This window comes from Plecotus auritus (assembly GCF_963455305.1).
Source record: "Plecotus auritus genome assembly, chromosome: 7".
Lineage (NCBI taxonomy): Eukaryota > Metazoa > Chordata > Mammalia > Chiroptera > Vespertilionidae > Plecotus > Plecotus auritus.
This window is the reverse complement of record NC_137774.1, coordinates 14,114,796-14,141,735: the sequence shown is the minus strand read 5'-3', so window position 1 is coordinate 14,141,735 and position 26,940 is coordinate 14,114,796. Positions and strand designations below refer to the sequence as shown.

Sequence of the window (26,940 nt, the reverse complement as noted above, 5' to 3'; positions counted from 1 at the left end):
AGGAAGTCAAATTAAGCATTCTGAGAGTGATTTCATACTGACAGGTATCAACCAACTGTGGTTGAAGATTTCACTGTTAAAATGCAGTAGGGGGCAGGTTGACAAGAAAAACCACCCAACCCTTTGCCTTCAGAATAAAGGAATCTCTGAAAGGTTTTTGTTTGTTTTTAAAAATATATTTTATTGATTTTTTACAGAGAGGAAAGGAGAGGGATAGAGTTAGAAACATCGATGAGAGAGAAACATCGATCAGCTGTCTCCTGCACACCTCCTACTGGGGATGTGCTGGCAACCAAGATACGTGCCCTTGACCAGAATCGAACCCGGGACCTTTCAGTCCGCAGGCTGACGCTCTATCCACTGAGCCAAACCGGTTTCGGCTGTTTGTTTTTTAACAATAGTACACCATTGCAATATTCTCCCAATCTATTCCTTTTCTTCTAGACCCTGCCACTCACTTCAATGCCTCATGAAATCTTGAATATTTAATTATCTGTGGAGGGGTCTTCAGAAATTAAAGATACAAGATAAATATAGTGTTTCTTTTCCCTCCCTCATGTATCTACTTGGCTAACTCCCTGACCTTCTTCAGGTCTTTATACAAATGCCACCTTCTCAGTTAGGCCTTCCCTGACCACCCTTTTATAAAATACGGCTCATCCCAATGCCCAGCATATCTTAGATCTCTTCCCTACTTTATCTTCCTCATCAACACTTATCATCTGACATATGATATATATCTTTATTTCTGCGCCATCCCTCAGAATGAGTGTTCTACGAGGGCTATGATTTATCTGTCCACTGTTGTATCCTTAGGGCCTGTAACAGTGCCTAGTACATAACTTGGGCTATATTTCCAGAGTGAATGAATAAGTGTGAGATGTCAATGACCAACAGAAAATAAATTCTATGTAAAGTTCCTTCCAGAACATATCTGTTCTTCCAATGATTGAAATAAACTACCAGGATGAACTTTAGCTACTAAATTCAGAGGGAACAACTTCCCAGACAAGCAAAGAGCACTTATGTTATAGAAACTTGAGCTTCGCCGAAACCGGTTTGGCTCAGTGGATAGAGCGTCGGCCTGCGGACTGAAGGGTCCCAGGTTCAATTCCGGTCAAGGGCATGTACCTTGGTTGTGGGCACATCCCCAGTGGGAGGTGTGCAGGAGGCAGCTGATCAATGTTTCTCTCTCATCGATGTTTCTAGCTGTCTATCCCTCTCCCTTCCTCTCTGTGAAATATCAATAAAATATATTAAAAAAAAAAAAAACTTGAGCTTCAGCCAGGCAACGAAGGTTCTTATCTACCATATTAAAATATGTCAGCTTAATGAAGAGCCAACATTTCTTCAAAAGATTGCAAGTTCAGCCCTGGCTGGTTTGGCTCATTGGATAGAGCATTGGCCTGCGGACTGAAGGGTCCCAGGTTCGATTCCTGTCAGGGGCACGTGCCTGAGTTATGGGCTTGATCCCAATGGGGGGTGTGCAGGAGGCAGTCGATCGGTGGTTCTCTCTCATCATTGATGTTTCTATCTCTCTCTCCCTCTTCCTTCCTCTGAAATTAATAAAAATATATATACATTAAAAAAAAAAAAAAAAAAAAGATGGAGAGTTCAATTCCCAGTCAGGGCACATATATGGGTTGAGGGTTCAATTCCCAGGTGGGGTGTGTATTGGAGGCAAGCAACTGATCTCTCTCTCTCTCTTTCTCCTCTGCCTCCCTCTCCCTCCCCCTATCTCTAAAGTCAATGTACAATTTCTGATAGTCAAAGAAAATTTGAAACACTACAGTGGCCAAGGGCTGAGCAGAATAATCCAGGTATCCCTCCCAAAATTTCCAAATTCAGACTGACATGATTTCTATAGTAATGGAAGACATCATATATTTTGCTGGCTCCAACACACTTTTTCTAGCACTGAATTATAGGTACAGCTCAACTCATTAACTAGTATAAAGCCAATTACTATTTATCTGATCGAATAAAAAATTTGTCAATACAGCCCTAACCAGTTTGGCTCAGTGGATAGGGCCTCAGGCTGTGGACTGAAGGGTCCCAGGTTCGATTCCGGTCAAGGGCATGTACCATGGTTGTGGGCACATCCCCAACAGGGGGTGTGCAGGAGGCAGCCGATCGATGTTTCTAACTCTCTATCCCTGTCCCTTCCTCTCTGTAAAAAATCAATAAAAAATATATATAAAAAAAAATTTGTCACTACAGTGAGAGAAACTCACAAACCTTTATTTGTCATATGGCCTTAGAACTGTTGTATGGGAGATGTAAGGTGATGATGATATAGCACAGCGTAACTATACTGTTCAAACAAGAAATGAAAAACACACATCTCTTAGAAAGAACTATTTTGCGTGGTTTACTCCACTACCTAAAATGTTCCTAAAAATCTGGTAAGAAAATACCATGGGGATAGCAGTATCTCTCCCTTATGGAGAGATACTGATCTTCAACATAATAGTCTTTTATTCTAATACAAACACTGGAATTTATTAAATCAGTCAAGACTCCCAAATACTATCCAGAACACCAGACTGACCTCTGAGCCTCCCGGTCATCTTTAGGGTTGTAATTGGACAGGCAGTCCAGGATGAAAATCTGGCCCCATTCAGTGCACTCATTCAGGGCTGTCAGCAGCTTATTAATGTTCTGTGGATTCAGATCGAGTAAGTTGCTGTTCGGGTGAGATTCACTAATTTCAGATAATGCTGCTACAGCATTAGCCACCACCTGGGAAAGAAGAAGATATGACCTTTATTTACCAAGAACAGTACAACTATAGGCAACTATAATCTTCTCTCAATCACAGTCCTCAAGTCATTCCTAAATGTTTTACCTAGTCTATTAGAAATAGATAAACTACTTTTAAAACATATATTAAACCTCCAATGATGGCATATACAGCTTCCTAGTGGTCAGCCAACCCAGAATTAAAACAATTCATATATTAGCAGAAAGTCACATAATTTACTATTAAAACATTAACAGTATTAGTAGTACTCAAAACTGTCAATAGAATCAAGACATGAACAGCTAAAAAAAAAAGCAGTGAAGTTTCAATATAAAACACATACATTAGGCAATGAAGAGAAAAATCTAGGCCAAATAATTTTATAGATGAACAGGTATGGGAGGGGGAGGGAAAAGTGGTGGGGGAGATGACACCATCAATCATATCACAAGTCTTAGAGCAAGAAAGTTTGAACTTTAAACCATAGATCCCTATCTACATATATAAAAGGCTAATGAGCAAAGTGTCCCCAAGGGGGTTCGACCAGGAGACTGGGAGTTCTATCACTTGCTATGATGTGCTCTGACCACCAGGGAGCAGCATGGAACGAAGGAAGGCCCCGGCTGGCAGCCAGGGAAGGGAGGCCCTGGCCGGCAGCCAGAAGGTCCCAATTGACCCTGATCCCTGGCCAGGCCTACAGACCCTACCCATGCATGAATTTCATGCACCAGACCTCTAGTTATATGATACTAGTTTCCCCATCTGAAAACTAGGGAAAATTTAACTTACATCCCAGCTTAGCTTTAGTTTGAGGATAAAATCAGATGACATACATATAAATTCTTTCTACAAAGCCTTGGGCAAAATAAAGGTGGTAAAATGACCATAATTCATCATTTGCAGTTTTTTTCACATATACATTTCTGAAATTGGGATGCATTTTATAATCAATGGTACATCAAATTAATGTATTTTTCTTCCTTAGTAATGCAGAAAATAATAAAGCATCTTAGAATCAATGAGATATGGTATCTCAAATTTATCCTTCTTTCAGGCAGTATGATAAATAAAAAATTGCTACTGAGTAAAAGAAAGTACACTTGTATCCTGATTACAGATATGGGATTTCATATTCGTTGAAACAAAAAAGGTAAAACATTCTACCAAAAACTTATAGGTATTTCAAATATAAAAAATAACTAACAAATCTACAACCAATGAATGTAATTTAAAACTTGCAAATACACCCACCCAAATCAAAGACTATACTATGGCCCCATGCAAGTAAATTTAAAACCACATTTTACAGTAAGGCTCCCAGTTGTGATAAAAAATGAGTAAGGTAAGGCTCCATATATTCTGTAAGTATATGTGAGATGTTATAGGAGATAGTAGCTTCAGTAAATATATATCTTGAAAAGATTTTCTAAAATGTCAACTCATTGTTAATTCTTACTCAAGTCCCTTGCTAAAAATTTGAGAAACTAAGAGTTGTACATTATCCTTTTACTAGCAAGACAAGAAACCTAACAGGCATGATTTAGCTATTGCTTTTAATATCCACATTATCTGGATAGTCTGTAGATTATTCCAGTATATGATTTTACCTAGAAGATAAAATCTAGAGAGTATTTTTTAACCAAGTAATAACACCCTGGTGATACTATCCATTATTATGTTAAGGATAATGACGCCACAAAGGGAATAATCTTCATCTATAATTTAGTGATCAGAATAAAATTCAAAGATGAAAAATCAAAGGCTCATTTGTTAAGTATGATTAAGGATACAATATTTTACTGGTAGTAAAACTAATCAGGAAGACTTATCTAGTCCACCTACTGCTGCACGGTAGCATGTATAAGGCTCTTTTCTGACTTAATTTTTGTTTGCTATCTCCACCATCAAACAGGGGATTTAGTGAAAAATAAAAGGCATAAAGAGTGAAATAATAATCCCCTCCATCATCTCAGTGCTTTACATACAGGGAAAAGATATTTTATTTCCCTGTACAATACACTTGATAGACCTGATTACAGTAAAAAGGATCAAAATATCACCGGAAGACCAAATGCCTGTTTTTGTCTACTGCTGCCAACAAATGTGTAGTCTTAGTTTCCAGTTGTCCAAAATAAACATCCTACTATAACTTACTATTTCTGCTAGTCAAATCCTTTTAATGTTAAAAACAAAAAAGTTAAATATAAAGTCTGTTAATTGGAAATGTAGAGGAAAGGGTGAAAATTGGGAGAATTAAAAACTTTGGGGAGAGCCCTGGCCGTGTGGCTCAGCTGGCTGGAGCATTGTCCTGTACATCAAAAGATGGCAGGTTTGATTCCCTAGCAGGGCACATGCCTGGGTTGCAGGTTCAGTCCCGGGATGGGGCACATGTGGGAGGCAGCAATCGATGTTTCGATGTTCTTTTTCCTCTCTCTCTCAAAAAAACACACACACTCTCTCTCTTTATCTCAAACAAACAAACACACACACACACACACACACACACACACACACACTTAAAAAAAAACATTGGGGAGGAAAGAGAACAGAAGGATCTAAACAGAATGAACAATTAGAATTCCTTTGTTATTGTCACAGGCTATTATAAATTAAACCAAATGTACACTGCAGCTAATGAAGTATATATTCTGGTGGTTAAATAGGCAATTTTCACTTATTATCACATTAAAACAAAAGAAGGAAATAGGAAAAAGTCACTCTAATTAAAAGATCCAGCAAGATCAGATTATCTATAATAATAAAAGTGTAATATGCAAATCGACCAAACAACCAAACAGCAGAACAACCAAACAGAGTAACGACCGGCCATCCGGACGACCACGCTATGACACACACTGGTGCCAGGCCAGCCAACGTGGGTGCAATACGACTGGTTGGGCGGGGGGGGCCCTGCCATCGCCCCACACAGGGAGGCCCAGGCCAGCCAAAAAATCGCACCCCACGCCTGTCGCCCACAGAGGGTGGTGACCAGTGGCGGGGGAGAGGGGAGCAGCACGGCACAGATGGCAAGTAGTGGCAGTGGTGGGGGCGGAGCCAGCTGCTGGCAGCCAAGGAAGGACCAAGCCTAGGGACCCTACCCAAGGGGTCCTGGATTGCAAGAGGGCGTAGGCCGGGCTGAGGGACGCCCCCCCCCCCCGCCCCATGTACGAATTTTGTGCACCAGGCCTCTGGTGGGATTATGTTTAGAAAAGCTTGCATGAGAAAAGAGATCACTGCAGTCATGAAGCCCATGACCGACCAGAGGAGATGCATCCCCCAACAGCAAACTGTACTGTTACTCTGAAATTCCTTGAAGTTCCTTCTATTCTACCTTTCCATTTTCATCTCCTAATCGTCACATTCAAATTGTTGTTTTCAGAAATAGTGCAGTGGGCCTAAAGGGACTGCTTAGAGTTCTCCCAGTCAGTAAGCCATATTTCTTTAGTGGAAACTTAAAATAGGCTAAACATACTGACTCTGAAGTAGGCAAAGAAAAAGGCTGACTTCAAGACAGGAACTGGGTGGCTAGTGTATATAGGATAACTCACTTGTCAATATTTATACTGTTTCTTTTTAATTCATACTATGTACATGGTACATATATTGTCTATTTTTAAAAATAAGCCTTAAAACTTAAGATTTATTTTTTCTTCCCAGAGAGCCTTCTCCAAGCAATAATCTAATATCACAAAAGAATGAATTTGACCCTTATAGCAACTTCCCTGATTTACTTGTGTATTAAAACAAAGGTTAGCCCGACCAGCATGGCTCAATAGTTGAGTGTCAACCTATGAACCAGGAGGTCACAGTTCAATTTCCTGTCAGGGCACATGCCCGGGTTGCAGGCTTGATCCCCAGTGTGGGACATGCAGGAGGCAGCCGATCAATGATTATCTCTCATTGTTGATGTTTCTATCTCTCTATCCCTGTCCCTTCCTCTCTGAAATCAAGAAGAAAATAAAAAGTTGACATCTATGCTACAAAAGAACACATCCATAGGGTCAAAAATAAGTATTTTTAAAATTCATCTTGCTTGTCAATTACGGTAAGTTCTGCAACTAAACATTCCCCATCCCCATTATATCCCACTCCACCTAGACCTACTATAATATGTCTACTTTATAGAGTCAGATGTTAAAAACATGTCTTTCCCTGCCTTAACTAAGAGAATTTGACAATTCCATTTAATTTGTTAGTTTCTTATAGACCCTTGGAATCTGAAATTTTTTAAGGTAAGCAATTTGTATTTTTACTTACTCGATACTATACTTACTAGAGTTAAACAAAGATAAAAGATAGTAATAGGCAAAATTTATTGAACACTTACTATGTCCCATTAATCCTCACAGCAACTCTGAGGTAGTTGCTATCAAAATCCACCTATTACAGATAAGAAAACAGGTTTTTTAAATGCATTTACAAATATAGGATTAGAAAAATTCAGTGATTTGCTTAGTCTACACAGCCAGAAAAGGATAGTGCTTGAATAAGAACTCCAGTTCTGTATCTGATTCCGGTGTCTGAGTACTAATCATTCTGCATTCAGCATTTAAGAAGTTCTGAGAGCTGTGCACTTAAACTGAGGGAAAGGGAAAGAAAAATCAGAGTTGGGAGAGGATCCTATAATCAAAACATTATTTCTAGGCAGAGGCAACATACAGATTTATACAAGGAGGAAAATTTACTCTTCTACTTATGTATTTCAGAAATAATCAAATCCTGATGGCACTCAGAGGCAAGATTTACTATCTACATTAATAAAAGAGAAAGATGCAAATTGTACCTTCACAATGCCCAACCAGCCTATCAGGAGTGAGTATGCAAATTAACCCAACAAAGATGGCGGATTAATTTGCATACACAGGTGCCGAGTGGCTGGGGGCAGGGTGGAACGCTTGCGTCCTTGCCATAGTGATGATGTAGGCGTTCTGCACCGCCCCAGCCACTCAGGGCCTCTGGGCAGCATGGGAAGGTGGGGCCAGAGCAGAAAGAGGCGGCTCCAGGGCTGTAGAGGAAAGGTGGTGCCGGCAGCCAGGGAAAGGAAGGCCCATTCTTGCACGAATCTTTGTGTATCGGGCTTCTAGTCCTATATAATAAAAGACTAATATGCAAATTGACCAAACGGTGGAACAACCAGTCACTATGATGCACACTGATCACCAGGGGGAAGATGCTCAATGCAGGAGCTGCCCCCTGGTGGTCAGTGCACTCCCACAGGGGAGTGCCACTCAGGCAGAAGCCCTGAGCTGGGCTCACGGCTAGCAAGCGCAGCAGCGGTGGCAGGAGCTTCTCCCGCCTCCGTAGCAGAGCTAAGGATGTCTGACTGTTGGCTTAGGCTTGCTCCCCTGAGGACATCCCCTGAGGGCTCCCAGACTGCAAGAGGGCACAGGCTGGGCTGAGGGACCCCAGCTGTATGCACACTGGGGGCGACCAGGCCGGCAGGGGAGGGCCATTAGGGGTGACCAGGCAGGCAGGCAGAGGTGGTTAGGGGCAATCAGGCAGGCAGGGGAGCAGTTAGGGGCATTAGGCAGGCAGGCAGGTGGGTGGTTAGAAGCCAGTGGTCCCAGATTGTGAGAGGGAATTGTCTCAAGTGACATGTTAAAGAACAGAGCGAGATGTTACTTGTTCAACAAATGAAAATATATACTTTTTACTAATTCAGTTTGTGGGCAGCTCTCAGAGAGATGGAAGCAGAACTGAGAAGGTTTAGAAGACAAAAGGGGAGAAGTCCCGAAGCCATAGGGACTCAGGAGAACTGAACTCACAAACAAAAAGCAAAGCACATGTGGTGGAGCTGTCAAGCCTCTGGACTGGCAGAGTCTAGCATAAATACGTAAAGTTGGAATACTTCAAAATGCCTCTCGGAGAGTAATGAGAAACCATAGTGAAGAGAGAAAACCCTAATGTATGGGCAAACAAATAGAGAATATCACCATCACTCTCAAGAGTACATTTTCCTTATAAATATAAACTTAGCGAGAGAAAATATTTTTAAATTCTGACATGATGGGAGCTATTTTCCTGCAGCTCCAAAGTGTTTCTTCATTCTAGGTTTACTTTCAAAATAATGAATAAAATCTGCACCTGAAAATAGTGGTGTTTGTTTTTTTAAAATCCTCACTCAAGTCTATGTTTTTACTGATTTGAGAGAGAGAGGAAGGGAGAAGGAGAGAAATATCGATGTGAAAGAGAAACTGCAATCTCAGTTATCTCCTGTACGCACCCTGACCGCGGACTGAACTCGTAACCGAGGTATGTGCCCTAATCAAAAATCGAACCCACAATCTTTTGGTGTTCTGGACAAATTTTCAACCAACTGAGCCAACCCAGCCAGGACTCAAAATAGTTTAGGTCTAATTTCCCCAGAAAAGATTTTACTATGTGAATGTATACAAATATCAAAGGAATCAGAACCTTTTAAATTAATACTGTAGCAACACTTTTAACCTTTGCCATTAGGTAACTAGCAACAGCGCTCCTCTCATGTGCTCTCATAAGCCAGCCCCTTTAGTAGGCGCTTTTATGCAACAGCTCAATTAATACGTCCCAAAACTATCTAAGATGGTAGCCCTCAACTGTACAGAAAAAAATGAGGCTTAGTGAAGTTAAGCCAGGACTTAACAGAGTGAAAATTTTTACTTCAAAGTCTATCTTTTCTCTTTCAAATAGCATCTCACTAAAAATCAGCTTTAACTAGAGTATAAATGATAAAACAGCTGCAGGAAAATGAGGTATGTGTGATCACCCAAAACAGAGAATGAAAAAATAATAAAATTCTATTACTTATAACAAGGTACACTACACCCTTAGGAACCAGCCTGGCGATCGACATAACCCCAAGAGTAGTCACATCTTGATCAACATTTTACTCTTAAGATTTCAAAGTCATTTCTGCAGATGTTCTAATGCTATGACATCTAAGATGCCCTTCTGAAGTGAGCTACAAGAAAACTACTAAGGCAGAACACCCTAGAAGCATTCATTTCTTTTGTAGGAGATTATAATATTTGCTGGTATGGTGCTGCCCCCATGTGGAGCAACTTCTGAAAAAAAAAAGTGGAACAAAACTACCTTTTTTTAAAATTAATCCTCACCTAAGGGTATTTTTCCATTGACTTTAAGGGACAGTGGAAGGTAGGTAGGGGAAGAGAGACAGAGAGAAACATCAATGTGAGAGTCACGTCGACTGGTTGCCTCTTTCAAGCGCCCCAACCCACCAGGGCCTGGGATCAAACCTGCAACCCAGGTATGTGCCCTTGACCAGGAATTGAGCGGAGACCTTTTGGTGCACAGGCCAGTGCTCTAACCAATGAGAAACACCAGCCAGGGCCTGATCCACATTCTTAGCCCCACTGGATATTTAACAAGTTTCCACAGGTACATGATATCATGCTCATCTGGAGGCCCAAATCTTCTCATTTGTCCTCAGGTAGAAAATTTCAAAAATGGTTGCTCAGAGTAACAGGGTGAATCAAAAGCAGTGTCAAAAACATAACTTGGTACCAGCTAAACATTTTATAAAACAGATACTATTGTCATATAAATTTATTTCTTTGTGGAATTTTTTCAAAAGTAGCACATGGTATTGCTTGAGGGGAAAAATGGCAGGGTTGAATCAGAATTCTAATACTGGTGGTGATACCCTAGCAGAAGTCATAATGTAAGCACATACACACCCACACCCACTTCTATGCCTAGGGGGTGGTTGAAAGATTCCTGATTACAGCACCACAGTACTTTAAAAAATGTGATTGCTTCACCCTTTGACCTCTATACTAAATGTAATGGATAATGAGCAGAAGTCAAGACTACTCAAAGACTAAGATAAACCATATGAAATGTCAAAGCAGAAATGTGAGCAGGTAATTTGCAAATGAGAAACAATGTCTATTTCAAGGCAAATTCCAACTCTCTATTTCAAAAAGTTAAAAAAAAATATTCAGAGGTTATCTACTGATTAACTCATAATGTTATTCACCTCCTAGTAAATACTGCATTAGGCAAAAGGGAAGAAAAATGGCTATATTCTTTCATCATCTTGTACTGATACTTAGAACTCAATATAAATGAGCTTCAGTCACTAGCAGAGTCAACATACTACTTGAGACTTGGCTCCCCATTATATAGGCAAAGTTTAAAATGTCAATAAGAGAAATTTTTTTAAAAAAAGAACATAATCAAGTTGGCTAAAAAGAATCTTGTCGCCCAGCCAGCGTGGCTCAGTGGTTCAGCACCAACCTATGAACCAAGAGGTCACAGTTCGATTCTCAGTCAGGACACATGCCTGGGTTGTGGGCTTGATCCCCAGTGTGGCATGCAGGAGGCAGCTGATCAATGATTCTCTCTCATCATCGATGTTTCTATCTCTCCCTCTCCCTTCCTCAATTCAATTAAAAAGAACACACATTTTAAAGAATCTTATCCTGGAATTCTCCTATAGAAGAATGCATTATAATAATTAGGCAATAAAGATAACTTTGATTCAGTTTCTATTCCCACACCACCAGAAAATACCACAAACATCTTTCTGAAGAAATAATCTTTAAATATTTGATATAAATTTAATGTGAAACCTCAAGAAAATGATGAAAGGACTGGTTTGTTTCTAGGCCAACTATTTTCAACCCTTTCCATATCATGACACAAAAACTAATCACTAAAATTCTGGGGCATACCAAAAAATTTATTTTTTGCCAATTTGATAATCAAAATTTTGATTCATTCACACTGGACAGCTATTGTTGTGTTAGCTATTATCATTATTTTTTTGTTTGACAATCTAAAGGGACTGCATGTTGTAAAAATTCTTGCGGCATACCAGTTGTAAATCACTGTTCTAAACATATACAGGGGTATGATACAAAGTTTTGCTTTAAGTACCTTGTATTTTAGTACTTGGTTTCACCTCAGAAACACCAAGGGTGTGAGATAGACAAATCTGTGGGACACACAGAAGTCATGCTCCCCACAGCTAAGCTATGGTTCAATGTCCCAAAGGTAAGATTTGTTTTAAACATACTTTTTAAAGTAACTCATTTTAAATACAGCGCTTTTATAAAAGCAGAAGTTTATTACCATTGGATTTGAATCTGCTATGAGATCCCGCAGAGAATCCAGAAATCCCTGGTCTTCCACCATTTGAGCATTGATATCATGGAGTTTTGCCACGCATACTGCTGCTGTTTTCCGAACATAGGGATCTTCATCCTTCAGGCACTTTCGGAGGGGCTCACAGAGATATTCTGTGATCTTGTCCACTCGGATGCATCCCATGGTTCTAACTGCCAAGGCCCGGATCAGAGGATTGGGATCTTCACAGTCCTATAAAAGACAATTCTTAACAACTATAGGTATACATGGTGACTGAAAGTAAACAGTCTAGTTTGTACAAGCCATAAAAGAAATTCATTAATGCAAGCTTCCAGTTACTCTACATCAGAATCCAAATATCCCATGCTATTCCTTTCCTTTCCTTTCCTAAGTACAAGTCTTAGTTGCCTATAAGAATCTAGGTTAGCAATTCATTTAACTGTTTTATATACACAATAAAGAAATGCCCAGGAGTAGTTGCAGGGCTAAGCAAAAGCCTAGTGAGCTGGAGTTACCACCCCCATGGCCATTTGTGGACCAGTCCTAAAACAAAAGAGGCCTTTTGGCTTGTATTCTGGTGGCGGGGAGGGAGGAGAAAAGGAGGAATTGGAAAGATGAGTCCCATTCCACAGTCAGTTTGCAAATAGCAAGTAGGGAGAAAAAGGAGCTTGGCCTACAGCCAAGAAAGCAGAGTGTAGAAGCTGGCAAGGACCATCCCAAAGTAAGTTCCTGGGTTAAGCTGCAGAAGGCCTTCTGACATAATTAATATACATTCTCCTTTATGAGCAAGTGCTCTTCCAAATACAGTACAAATAAAACACTCAGTAAAAAGGAACATTCCTTAAATTGCCCTACTTTAAAAAATTTGTTTAAACATTATAAACTTATATGTGTGCTAACTTCAAAAATGTAAACTAGCCCTAGCTGGTTTCGCTCACTGGATAGAGCGTCGGCCTGCGGACTGAAGGGTCCCAGATTCCACTACTTATGACCTGTAAGCATAATTTCTACGAAGATAAAACAGGTTACTGATACTACAATAATATGCCCACCCTATGTGAGCCTTGAAAGCCTTTGTGAGCCTTTGTCAGTTCACAAAACACTGAGGTTTCACCTGGTTTTCTTCCCCATCTGACAAGGATGCACCAAGCCCAGCTAACAGAAGGCTCACCATATGGTCTGAACTGGATGACAAACGTTGGCATATAGAATGCCTAAAACATGAACATTCCTAGCCACTGCCAGTATTTCTCTAGAGGCTCTCTTTTGGAACAGAAGTTGCTTATTTGCAATGCAGACTCTATCTATCTGCAGACACTAAATATCAAGAGACACTTCTGAAAAGGTTACTTAACGTAGAAGAGACTGCTCTTGAGTCCTTTAAGTTACCTTCACAAAGCTGTTGACAGCCATAATGGCCATGTCTGGCTGACTCTTGGCATAGTTCATCAAGTAGAGATACACCAGCTTCTTCAGTTCCAGGTTGTCAGTCTGCATACAGTTCACTACATCTGGAAAGAGAGAGCTGAAAAGAGAGGAGAATAGAGAAAGGAAAGGTGAACAGACGGTGCCAATCTGTTGAATAAAACATGAAAAAAATCAGCCTTATTTTACAAGTAATTTGATGCAAGGACAAATGTTCCCACAGTGATAATTATTACAGAAATGAATTATTAAAGAAATTATAGTACTGGTCCTAAGAGGTCTCTAAAAATAGATTTTTTTAAAAACCCTGGCCGAGTAACTCAGTTGGTTAAGAGCATCATCCTAATACACCAAGGTTTCAGGTTCGATCCTGGTCAGGGCACATACAAGAATCAACCAATGAATATATTAATAAGTGGAACAACAAATTGATGTATCTCTTTTCCTAAAATTTTTTTAAATAAAAATAATTTTTAAAAAAACTTTTTATTATGAAAAATTTTCAAACAAAAGTAGAGAAAGCAATGTAAAGAACCCAATGTATCTATCACCCAGCTGCAAACAAATACTGATACATGCCCAATGTTGTTTCAGATTCTCTCCCTTACCTAGTCCTTAGCCCATTTAGTTGCTCTGGATTTTTAAAAAACAAATCCTCGCCCTAACCAGTTTGGCTCAGTGGATAGAGCGTCGGCCTGCGGACTGAAGGGTCCCGGGTTCGATTCCGGTCAAGGGCATGTACCTTGGTTGCGGGCACATCTCCAGTAGGAGGTGTGCAGGAGGCAGCTGATTGATGTTTCTCTCCCATCGATGTTTCTAACTCTCTATCCCTCTCCCTTCCTCTCTGTAAAAAATCAGTAAAATATATTAAATAAATAAATATAAGAGAGGGAGGGAGGGAGGGAGGGAGGGAATGTGGGTGTTCTCAATTCAAATACTCATGCATGGGATTTTTTTTTTTTCAATTCAACTATCACTCTGCTATACAGCAGAAGTGCTTTATGCATAGTTCCTATTTCATCATACAGAATATTAAAAAGGGTTAATAAAATAAAATTTGAATGCTTCACAAAAAATCCTAAGTGAAACTGCATTTATTCCCTGCAAGTACATGGTGGTGAAGAATACAATGACTACTGTTACAGTTTGGCAGCACTGCCTTGATTCATACTTCCACACCAGCGTGCAAATATCAGCACAATGAAAAAGACTAATAACACCTAAGTATTATAAGAACAGCTTTGACCTCATGGACCCCGATAGGCTCTTGGGAATCCTCAGGAGCCTGCAGACAATCCTTACTTATTTCCGAATGGTATTGTTAAATTACAGAAAAAACTGATTTTGTTAATACTGATTTTTATCTTGAATTCAGGAACTGAATGTAAAGTTGTAAAGTTGAGGGCACTGGCTTGAGCCAGTTAAAGAGCATATATGCTTCTGCTTCTCAGTATATTTTTATCATCTTCTAAAGCTATGTCAGCAACAGATTTGTAACTGTGCCAGATCTCAGGAGGGTTGGTTTAAGCTAGATCTGCATGCAACAAAAATCAAACTGATTTCCCTCTTCCAAAAACACAAAGCAAAATAAAACAAACAAGCTTACGTCACAGAATTAATATAAAAGCAACTGTATTTTCTGATGATGTTTTCAGGGACAAACCCATTCTTATAAGTTCTATGATTATAGTAATTTTAAATGAAAAGCAGTGAAAGCCATAAAATAGGGTCTGGGTCTAAAGTAGGCCAACGGTAGGAGTGCCTACCCTTACCTGACATCCTTCCCCACAGTCATAGCAGCAATTACTTTCTTCACAGCCTCCTTCCGCTTTTCTTTCTTTTCATTGTTGAGTTCAGCCTTTAATTCAAAGATTTCTCCTAGAAAAGAAGAGAGCAAAATGGATGAATTCCCAGGACCAAAGATCTAAAGCGGAATACTGTGTTATGTAATAAGTAACACCATGAAAGTTGCCCAGAGGTTTAAAAATTATAGGACAGGTACAATTCAAATCCTTAGAATATTAACTAACCTATTGATAAGGACACCATCTTTCAGGTTGTGGCCAGAAAGGAAGATGCAATCCAGATCTTAGGAGGCATAGGAGTGGGAAAAAGTAAATCTCATGATATCTTACTACAATGGGGTGAAAATGGAATCTGAGGAATGTTCTTCCATCAGAATTTCAATGTTCTGGAGGAAACATAAATGTAGATAGGAAAAAGGTTCACAAATCAGTGTTTTCAAACCCAAAAGACTCCAGATAGCATCTCATTCACCTACTCCTAACTTCACAGATAAAGAACTGAGTCTCAAAGATCTCAGAGTGAGTGACAGAGTGTCTCCTGAATCCAGAGGTTCTCAACCTTGGCCACACACTATTATCTGGGAAGTATTTAAAAATAATAATGCTCAGGCTCTACTTTGGACCAAATAAATCAGAATGTCAAGGAGTAGCATTCTTACGTTCCTATTTTCAAAGTTCCCCCAAGTAATTCTAATGCACAAACACGGTTCAAAATCACTACCCTCCTCTAATTAGTACTTTAAGAAGTTAATGGGAGCCCTGGCAGGTTTGCTCAGTGGATAGAGCAGGGGTGGGCAAACTTTTTCACTCGAGGGCCACAATGGGTTCTTAAACTGGACCGGAGGGCCGGAACAAAAGCATGAATGGAGTGTTTGTGTGAACTAATATAAATTCAAAGTAAAGGAGCGGAGGGGAGAGCAAGAGAACTGGATAGAACAGCCGGATCCAGCCCGTGGGCCATAGTTTGCCCACGGCTGGGATAGAGTGTCGGCCTGCGGACTGAAGGGTCCCGGGTTCGATTCCGGTCAAGGGCACCTGCCCAGGTTGCGGGCTAGATCCCCAGTGGGGGGCATGCAGGAAGCAGGCAATCAATGATTCTCTCTCATCATTGACATTTCTATCTCTCTCCCTCTCTGAAAGCAATAAAAATATATTAAAAACAGAAGTTAATGGGAGGGGAGGAGGATTGAGCAAAAAAGAGAAAGAGCACATGAACATAGACAAGTGTGGTGATTGTAGGTGGGAGGGGGTGGGTGGAGGTGGAAAAAGGTAAAGGGGGGATAAATGGTGATGGAAAAGTAAAATAAGAGAAGCTAATGGGGGAATAAAAAAAAGTTAATGGTCTTTTATTCAATCACTCTAACAACAGAAATAATAATCTTGAAACTTCAAGAATGGTACAAACCAGAGTCATTTCTAAAGTAATATCTCAAATAACTGACTGCTCTGTGAAATGGCAGGGCTGTCACCACTACCATAAGGCCAGGCTCACCTATCTTCAGAAAGCTGGAGCTGAAATAAGCAAAGGTAACAACCCTCAACTGGTTTTAAAAGAAAATATACCACCACTTCAATCTTCCATCTATACTCTTAAACCCTTATAAAATATTGCCTCATTTTTTTCCACCTTTATGTTGGTTCTTGATGTTCATTTAACCAGAATGCACTGGTCAGTATAGAAATAGTGAGGACAGCAACTATGTGATCTGCTGAAGCCTCTAAATGTAATGGATGAAACAAAGAAACACAGCCATTGAAAAATAAAAAAAGTGTGTTACATCAATATCCACTGCCAACAATGCAAACAAATCCATGTTACAAAACCTGCTATTTTATTTGATCAACAGCTGCAAAAACAGTACAGCCAGAAAAGCTGGACTCTGAAGAGTCATTCTCCTCTTCATCAAGTCCTCTGCTGCCAAATCCAGCTCTTAGGGGTCCTTCCCATCATTTACTTCTGGGAACAGTAAAAGACAAGCAGCAGGACTTCAGAAAGTCTGAATTGTGAATAGCTGTAGGAGTTGAAGAATCAAAACAGGATGTAACTGAAATTATTCCAACTCCAACAGCATATATTTAAAGAATATGTTCCAGTGGCAATTCTGGTGGGTGTTGCAGGAAGTAACAGGAACATAGTCTATTCATTTTTAAAATATGGTATTTACCCAGCCATAATTCATCTATAAATCTCAAAGTTTTACAAGTCCGTAAATAAAAAGTTACTAGGACAGATTACAAGAGAATGATTGAAGAGGTAGGTGAGTTAATATATTGGCCCTCAAAACCTACGAAATGTTAACAGAAGAAATACATACATTTCAGAATAAGAAAATCAGATAAAAGCTGAAAAATGCATGGCAAGGAGGCTAGAGGCTTTTGTGAGGTGTAAGCAATAAAGACAGAAAGGAAGAAGCTGTGAGGAGCCAAGGAGGGGCTCTAAGTGAAGCAAGGTTATCTCATACATACAACTTTATTAAATTCTTACCTTTCTTCCCCTTCTCCTCCCCTTAAATCTACCAAGTACTGCTAGCAGCTAGCAATAGTTCTCAATCTTGGCTACACATTGGAAAAATCTGGGGAGATTTTTAAAATCCCCTTCTCCCGTCCCCCTCCCCCCCCCCCCCGGCCATATCCCAGACCAATGAAATCAGGATATCTGGGTATGAAACCTGGACATCAGTATTGTTTTTAATTCATGAGGTAACTCCAATGTGTAGGTAAGGTCGAAAGCCACTGACTAGTAGGTAGTTGATATAATTAAGCAACTAACTATAGAGCTTCCTGAATTATGATAGAAGAGCTTGTTTACCCTTACATAACTCCAAATGACAGAACAGGACAGATATGCTTGTGCTTTGTAGAAAATATCCTGGTGTTCCTTGCTCACTATAGGTCACTATAATGTGCCCTCCTACTTTTTTTTTTTTGATCATTGCAATCTTAACATTACAAGATTCCCCAATTGTTAACATTATGCCATAGTTGTTTTATCATGCTTTCTATAAATTTACAAGTTTTTTTTTCTGAATCGTTTTAATAGGAAGCTGCAGACATCACATCTCTTTAGAGATGTCAGTGTATAATCTCTAAGAACAAAGAATTATCTTACATAACCATAATACAATTATCAAAATCAGGAAATTTAACACTGATACATTATCATCATATAGACCTTACTCACAGATCTTGATAATGTCCTTTATAGCAATTTTACACCCATTCCGTAGGCCAAGATCCAATTCAGGATCATGCTTTACATTTATTGTCATGTCTATTTAGTCTCCTTTAACCTGAAACAGTTCTTCAGCCTTTGTCTTTCATGATAATGACTTTTGTTTTAAAGCCAGTTATTTTATAGCATGTTCTCAGCTTGGGTTTCTCATTGGTGTTCCTTCATGATTACACTGACGTTAGGCATTTTGGCAGGCATAATTCATAAATGATGGTATGTTCTACTCAGTGCATCACATCAAGAGGAAAATGATGTTAATTTGTTCCATTATTGGTGATGTTAACATCGAATACTTGGTTAAAGTAGCAACTGCCAGGTCCTGACACTGGAAAGGATACTTTGGAGACTATTTAAATATCCTATTCCTCATCAAACTTTCACCTGCCAGTTATTTTAGGATTCATTGATGACTCTTGCCTGAATCAACTACAATTTATGTGTACATACATATTCAATGGTTTACAATTCACTTCTTTGATCACTTTTTTAAATTCTCAAATTATCTCAGAGTTAGCCAGTGGAAGCCCCTTCCAAGTAAGTATACTGCTCTTTGACATGTGCCATCATTTTTTGAGTACTCCCTTCCTTTTGCTTTCTGGCATAAGATGTTCATGTTCATCCTGTACTTTACCTTGACCCAGCCTTGGAATCAGTCATTTCTCCAAGGAGTCCCGATTCTTTTTAGTGAGAAACAATATTTAGAAACTGAATATTAAGTGTCCTTTTGCATCTACTCTGACTTAAGAGAGGAAATTAGGATATTTAATTAAAAAAACTCCACCACTGTTAGGGTAGAGAATGGGACTCATACATAGTAGGCACCCAATAAATATTTACTACATAAATGAACAAATCAAAGTAGAGGGACACTGCAGCATATTTTTCAAGACCAAACTTAATTAAATCTGGAGACAGTCAGGAGGCTAAGGCCAGTAAACATCACAAGGGAAACCAGAAAGAGAAATTCCAGGCAGAGAAGCTGTCTTATTTTAGCCACTGGAGGAGAGGAGAAAAGGTACATTTGAGCAGGCAAGTTGTTAGAGAATAAGAGGGATGGTAGCTGGTGTCATGCCCAGAATACTTCAGTAAATATAAGGACTGCTGAATACAAAAGCACAGCATGCTGATCCCGAGGGGCACAAAAGGCTTAAAAGACCTAAACCAGTCTGCCTTGGAAGGGAGGGCCATCGATAGCACTAGAAAAGAGCTATTTTACTTAGGAACAATTTAACGAAAGATAAGGAGGTTGAATTTTCCCAAGATTCCTTAGTTTCTAGGCTAACACATGTATAAAACCAATATTATATTTCTAATAACAAAGATGATGAGGCTAATAAATTCAAAGCTACTCAAGCAATCTATGACCAAAAAATCATAATACTGACTTTAGAGGTTCCCTGTTTTAAGTTAAAAGAATGTATCTAGACAAAGCCTAGCCACAAAGTATTAGATAGATCTATATGGGATGTGAAATACCAAGTTTCTTGCTTTGTTTTGTATGACCCCATTTTCTTCAAAGATAAAAACTATAAAAAATCATATATAAAACTAGCCAGTTGGCTCAGTGGATAGAGCATTGGTCTGCAGACTAAAGGGTCCTGGGTTTAATTCTAGTCAAGGGCACATGCCCGGGTTTCGGGCTCAATCCCCAGTAGGGAGCATGCAAGAGGTAGCCCATCAATGATTATCTCTCATCATTGATGTTTCTCTCTCTCTCTCCCTCTCCCTTCCTCTCTGAAATCAATAAAAACACTTAAAAAAATCTTATGTATTAATATATGCATGTATATGCATAGAAAAAGATTGAGAATACACACGGAGTTCCCCTCAGGAACAGGAATAAGGAGGGAGAGAACTTTCATTTTTACTTTTTATATACCTATATTTAATAATATTCCTTATTATAAAAATGTATATTTCCAAGTAAAAAATTGAAAGAGAATAAAAATGCTCAGGATCTATCAATCTTCAATGGATAAATGTTGGATCCCTTCCTTTTATGAAGACAAAACCTTCAAATAAAATTAAAACCCTATACTTTAGCCCAGCTGGAATGGCTCAGTTGGTTGAGTGTCATCCTGTGCACTGAAAGGTTGCTGCTTCAATTCCCAGTGAGGGAACATATCTGGATTGCGGGTTCCATTCCCAGTTGGGGCAGGTATGGAAGGCAACTGATCAATATTTCTCTTTCAGATCGATGTTTTTCTCCCCCTGCCCCTCTTCCTTGATAGGATTTAAATAAATAAATAAATAAATAAATAAATAAATAAATACCTATACTTTAATTTCCTCAATACACTTGTCTGTAGGAGTAGTAGATCTCCAATGAGACTGTCCATAACATGCATGTCTGAAGAGGTCAGGAACACCATAATCTTACACCATAACTTTTGAAGGATCTCAAAGCTTTGATCAGGTTCTCATACTTACCTTTTTTATTGGTTGTGAAGTACTTGGAGTCAGTCATGGTGTTGGCTCTTTAATGTGCACCTACAGCAAGAGAAAAGAATTCCTTTCTTAAAATTAATTGCTGGACATAAATAACTTGGATAAAGAACATTTACATATTAGAATTTCTGTATTTAAAAATGAGTGTCTTCTATCATTGGTGATTCAAGGGATGCAAAGATAATTAAGAATGTAACTCTTGCCTTAAGAGCTAATTGGGACAAAAGCCAAATGAAATGGATTAATAATCTGAACCTATCATGGCTTTGTGATTTTATCCACAATTATCTTCGGAAAGCCTCCAAGACCTACAACTAGACCTTTTTATAAATACATCTTCAGTTAGTCACTCAAATATTTAAGATAAGGCAAAGTCTGTTTTAAGAGATTCCCCCCATTACTTTCCATTCAGGAAAATCTGATTTACTTCCCTGCCTCAAGATGAAGTCACTTCAAAACCTGTATTCTGGGCCTGGCCAACGTGGGTCAGTTGGTTGGGTGTCCTCCTATGCATCAAAAGGTTGCCGGTTCAATTCTCATTCAGGGCACATGCCCAGGTTGTGGGCTCGATCCCTGGTAGGGGATGTGACAGGAGGCAGCCTAAAGATATATCACTCTCACATCGATGTTTCTCTCTCTCCTTCTCCCTTTCTCACTCTCTAAAAAGCAATAAAATATCTTAAAAAACAAACAAACATATATTCTGAATCAGTGTAAGGTCAAAGAAGAAAACAATTCTGCCAATCTATTTACCACTGCATGCAACTTTGAATAAAAGGAATACACACACACACACACACACACACACATACACACACACACATATATAAAGCCTAAATTAGTAGACTACTCTGACAACAGACATCTAAAGAGGCAAACACGCTTTACCCATGGATTTTTTTAAACTATGATTTTCCAACAATATACACTTAGCACAACAGTATTACCAAAGAATAACAATTTACAGTTAAAAACAAGGCAAAAAACTTGAGGTATTTGTTTAGTCACATTGAATACAAAAGAGAATCAGAACTGACATTAAAATGTAAAAGTACAGCCCTGGCCGATTTGGCTCAGTGGATAGAGCGTCGGCCTGCGGACTGAGGGGTCTCAGGTTCGATTCCGGTCAAGGGCACATGCCCAGGTTGTGAGCTCCATCCCCAGTAGGGGGTGTGCAGGAGGCAGCCGATCAATGATTCTCATCATTGATGTTTCTATCTCTCTATCCCTCTCCCTTCCTCTCTGAAATCAATAAAGAAATATATTTTTTTTAAAAAAATGTAAAAGAACACAAATTCCACCCTCAACTTTAACTCTTCTGTTTCAATTTCCAGAAATAATCTAGCTGACACATGGCTCTACCAATAAAACGAAAAGAGTACTAGTCACATTTCTCCCCACATGAGAAAATGTTTTCTGATTTCAGAAACTCATAGTAAGACTTTTGTCTAACATACCTGACATCTTTGAATACATTAAAGTTTTCTTTTAATAATATTCCTTCTGCACTCAAACCTGAGTATCTTCTTCTTTACCACCATAATTAACAATACTAATTACCAAATTTAGGAAAGATGCCCTGGTACCTGTTCATTACTGTCAGATCAAAACAACACAGGTGATAATATATTTGGCAAACCTGAATGATTAACACATTGGGCTAACAATAGTAAATATGGATGAGAGAAAAGACCTACACACTAAACAAATCAATGTAATCAAGGGAAAGGAGAAAGAGCCAGAAAACATAAAATATTGAAAAAAGCTAAGCTCAAATCATCTCTAAAATGTGCTGCTTGGGCAACCTAAGAGAAATTAGACTTATTTACTATCTTTCCAAACAGCAACCTTACTATTTAGTCCTCATACAATAGACTTTATCAGAATTTCACTGAATTACCTTGTTAAAAGAAGTGAGCTAGAACTCACAACAAATATTATTATAGAATACAAAAATTTCTTTTGATCGCATTTGTTATAATTAGTCTGTAGCAGAGGCTTGCCTTACACAATATTTTCATAATGCCTTTCTAGCAAAAATTCAAAGAATGTATAATCAGTTAATCCATTCACAATGTAAACTAAATGTGGAGTGGGCAAATTGAAGAAAGGAGTCCTTCACATAAAAGACTTGGAATAAATCTGAAGTTATCATCTAAGGATTTACATATACAAAGAGAAAAACCAATCTACAGAAATGATTACTAGAGCCTAACAGAAGGGCCGTAGCTCAAGGCTGTTGTGGTCTGTCTATTATTATGCCATTCTAAGTCCTATAGGATCATCAAAACTTAAAACTTGCTTAAGATTTAAAAACAAAATCTGCTTGGAATTTTTCACTCAGTTTCTTTGAAAAATGGTACAAAAATCATTGTTTCCTTAATGCTCTCAGACACTTACACACGTTAAATTCTTAACAGTTTTCAATACAACCTGTTAAACATTAAATTAACCTAATCTTAAATCCTACCTTTATTAATGACCCACACATTTCATTACTTCCCCTAACAAATTTCACTGTCAAGGAATATATTTCTGTCCTATTCATTGTGAGCATTAAGTGTTCTTAACAAGAGATTAATATACCAACCCACAAAATGTCAGGGGAGAAAATAAAAGGAATCTTAGATTCTAAATTAAGAATCCCTACTCTTCCCTGGCCTGTGGATCAGTGGTTAGAGCATCAGCCCCCAGACCAAGGGTCTTGGGTTCCATTCCTAGTCAAGGGCAAGTACCTAGATTTCGGGTTCACTCCCCGTTCTCCCCCAGGGGATGTGGGGCGAGTGCAGGAGGCAACCAGTGGATGTTTCTCTTTCTCAGTCTCTGTCTCCACCTCCTTCCCTCCCTCCCTCCCTTCCACTCTCTCTGAAAAGCAATGAAAAAAATATCCTCAGGAGAGGATTAACAAAACAAGAAAGAATCTCTGGGCTTAGAAGGGGAAAACTATCACTCTCTTAGCTCACACTGTTGTAAACACCAGTAATGGAGTATCCCTCACTCACACTGGCTGGGAAATAATTGTATCAAGTCAGTCCCTGCCTTAAATCCCAAGAAAAATGAAAACAGTCTATACAAAAACAAATGAGGTGGTGGGTGCACAACACTGTGAATGTATGAAGTGCCACTGAACTGCTCACTTTTAAATGGTTAATTTTGTTATGTGAATTTCACTTCAAAAAATTACATTTGTATATATTTTTTAAAATGAGATGCACTTAATCACTTGCCAGAGATGGGCATAACCAGATTCTCCAAAATATAGGATGGTGAAAACTACTGTCTGCATTAGAAGCCAAAAAACAAACAAACAAACAAAAACAGCCAAGATAGAACTTAAGAAAAAAAAACAAAATCAAGTATCAGTTTCTCAAAAATCAAGCTCCTGGAGGGAAAAACACATTGTTCCTTCAGGAGAGCCCCAGGAAAAAGCAAAACCAACACAGAGTTTGAACTCACCCTACCCTTCTGCCAGACTGACAAGTCCTGGCTGTTCTGAGGACTTGCAACATGGCCTAGGGCAGCCGTGGTCCCGGCCCGCAGAGCCAAAGGAGCGGAGGGTTCTCTTGCTCTCCCCTCCGCTCCTTTACTTTGAATTTATATTAGTTCACACAAACACTCCATCCATGCTTTTGTTCCGGCCCTCCGGTCCAGTTTAAGAACCCATTGTGGCCCTCGAGTCAAAAAGTTTGCCCACCCCTGCAGGCATTGTTAAAAAATACAGCTGCCACAGTCAACGCACACAATAACTTTCACTTGTCCTAGCCCAGGGTGTCATGTCACTGCACTTGAGAGAAGGCCTCCCCGTACAGGATTATGCATCTAGATTTAACATAACCTAGTTTCTACTAAATATAGGTTGTGAAAGTCCTTTCTCTCCTTCTACTTCTCCCTCCTTCCAGTCGCCCTAAAGAAAAATAAGGCCAGAAAAATATTAATAGAGTCTTAATTTCGAATGGCTCTCTGGGAAATGGCAGCTAAATTAAGAGTTGACAAGGTCACTAAATCCCTTATTTTCACTTAAATTTGAGCTTTACACAGTTTGGTGTTTATACTAAAAAACTGGCCAAAGAGTTAACCAAAGTATTCCAGCAATCTTTTATTACAAGGGTAAGAAGTGCTAATTAGATATTTCAATAATAATGCAAAGACAATAGCATCTCCAGGTCTCATTTAGCTCATAAGAAATTACAAAAGACACCTAATTACAACAGACACACCTGTAATTTCACTTAAATATGACAGACTACAAGGTAATTTGTTAATATTACACAGTAATAAAGAAGCTCAAAGTTTTACATCTAATTTTTAACTGAAATACCAATAAACTCTGTAAAACTTAAACCTAGAAGGAAGCAAAGAAGGAAAAAGGGAGAGCATATTCTATTTTATTCATTCCTTGTTCAGTTTGGTTCAAACCTGAGCCTAAAATGTACTGGACTTTCTTGAGTCTCTTAATTCACAGAAAGTTAGCTTTTATCAATTTTACCATCCAACTTTCAGTGAGGCTGTCTGCAGAACACACTATCCTTTTGCTTCCTTGGGAGTTTAAACTGTTAAGATACTTGCAAACAGTTCTCACCTTACCACTAGCTTAGTCATCACTGGAATGTGTTACACTTTTCACATTACAGCTGCATCTCCTTCATCCGCTGCTAATTATTACTTTGTAAGTGTACCCTGAGGCTAAGCAAGAGAAGTATACCACGAAGGTTATTAATAATTTAACTTGTTCCTCATTGAGACCACCTTCTTTGTCATTCTGCCTTTCCTAAACTTACCGCGTTTTCTTTATTTTAAAAAATTACATTGATTATATGTGTCTGACGTTTAAAAAACACTTCTTTCTAAAAGTCAAAGTTTAATGAAGCATTCATACTTTTTTCACGTTGCTTCATAATGAAGCAGCCAATTAAGTGTGTTCAGTAAAAGTCCCAAATACTACTCTGAAAACAAACAGCAGGAATAAATTCTTTGGATTCAAAGAATTAGGAAGTACCAGGAAGTACTAGTTTCTTTGCCTCTGGCTTAATCTACGGCCTTTCTCAAACCAGACCATTCCTGATAAATCCAAAACGGAAAAATTCCGGGCTAAGATTTATCCCCAATCGCTCCCCCCTCGTTCACATCGGGACAGTTCTAGAGGTTTTTCCTCCCCATCTCTCTCTTTCTTTAATATATTTTTAGTGATTTCCGAGAGGAAGGGAGAGGGAGAGAGAGAAACATCAATGATGAGAATCACTGATCGGCTGCCTCCCGCACGCCCCACACTGGGGATTGAGCCCGCAATCTGGGCGTGTGCCCTGACCGGGAATCGAACCGACCTCCGGGTTCATAGGTCGACGCCCAACCACTGGGCCACGCCAGCTGGGCTCTCCCCATCTCTTAAGTGTCAGGAATTCCTGTTCATTACCCCGTTGGTCAGGATTCTAGAGATCTGTCCCTCCATTACGGGGTGGGGGAGAAGTGGCTCTCAACCCCAAGCTACGGCAGACGAACGAGGTTTGCCATCATTGGGGGACTCCCTTTTCCCTTTAGCTGGCTGGACACGTCCCAGGCTCTCGGTGAACGACGCCCAGCGGCAAAGGCTGGTTCGCCCCTCGGCCTCCGGCCTCTACCGACCACACCCCTGGCCTGTGGCCTCCCTAACCTGCCGACTTCTGCACCTACCTGTCTGCCTGTGCGCCCCAGCTGCCGGCCGCCACCCCCAAGGATCCCCTCACCCCGCCACGGCCATGGAGTCCCTTTCTCCAACCCGCTTTCTCACAACGGTCACACCCGACGGCTCACTCCATCCTCAACGGTCACGCTACTAGGATTTCCTCTCCTCCGCCCGTCTCCAACCCAACCTCGGGTCACCCCCCTCCCGAGCATCAATGGGGGACACACCCCAAAGTTAGCCGCCTTGAACTCACCGGAGGCAAGGGCGGGGGTGGTGGCGGCGGCCGGAGAGCGCGGCCCCAGCGGTGTTGTAATGGTTTCCTGCACGTCACGACTCCTTTTCCAGGTCTAAGCCACTGCGCAAAACCCACTTTGCCAGGGACAAAGATGGTGGACAGGAAACGCCGACGTCAGAGAGTCTCGCCGTGCGACGTCATCCCGGCGCGCGGGAGAGCGGAGGCAGCGATCTCGTCGCCTTGGAGATGCAAAGATTTTTTTTCATTTTTATTTTTTCTATTTTCTTGTTCGGGAAGAGACCT

The 26,940-nt window shown here is 39.8% G+C and overlaps 1 protein-coding gene across 5 annotated transcripts in view; it reads right to left on the bottom strand.

Moving 5' to 3' along the window:
- AP2B1 (adaptor related protein complex 2 subunit beta 1) overlaps nucleotides 1-26,940 on the bottom strand; it is a 114,675-nt gene that overhangs the window by 77,660 nt on the left and 10,075 nt on the right. For 4 of the 5 annotated variants that reach the window (XM_080682045.1, XM_080682044.1, XM_080682048.1 and 1 more), the window contains exons 3-8: nucleotides 26,656-26,876; nucleotides 20,726-20,785; nucleotides 15,031-15,136; nucleotides 13,223-13,358; nucleotides 11,819-12,064; nucleotides 2,552-2,742 (exon numbers count right to left, since the gene is read on the bottom strand). In XM_080682045.1, coding sequence (XP_080538171.1) covers nucleotides 2,552-2,742; nucleotides 11,819-12,064; nucleotides 13,223-13,358; nucleotides 15,031-15,136; nucleotides 20,726-20,762 — 716 coding nt within the window. In that variant the 5' untranslated portion in view covers nucleotides 20,763-20,785; nucleotides 26,656-26,876. Of the gene's footprint in view, nucleotides 1-2,551; nucleotides 2,743-11,818; nucleotides 12,065-13,222; nucleotides 13,359-15,030; nucleotides 15,137-20,725; nucleotides 20,786-26,410; nucleotides 26,593-26,655; nucleotides 26,877-26,940 lie in introns of those variants that run through there. The other variant, XM_080682047.1, reaches the window with a different exon arrangement.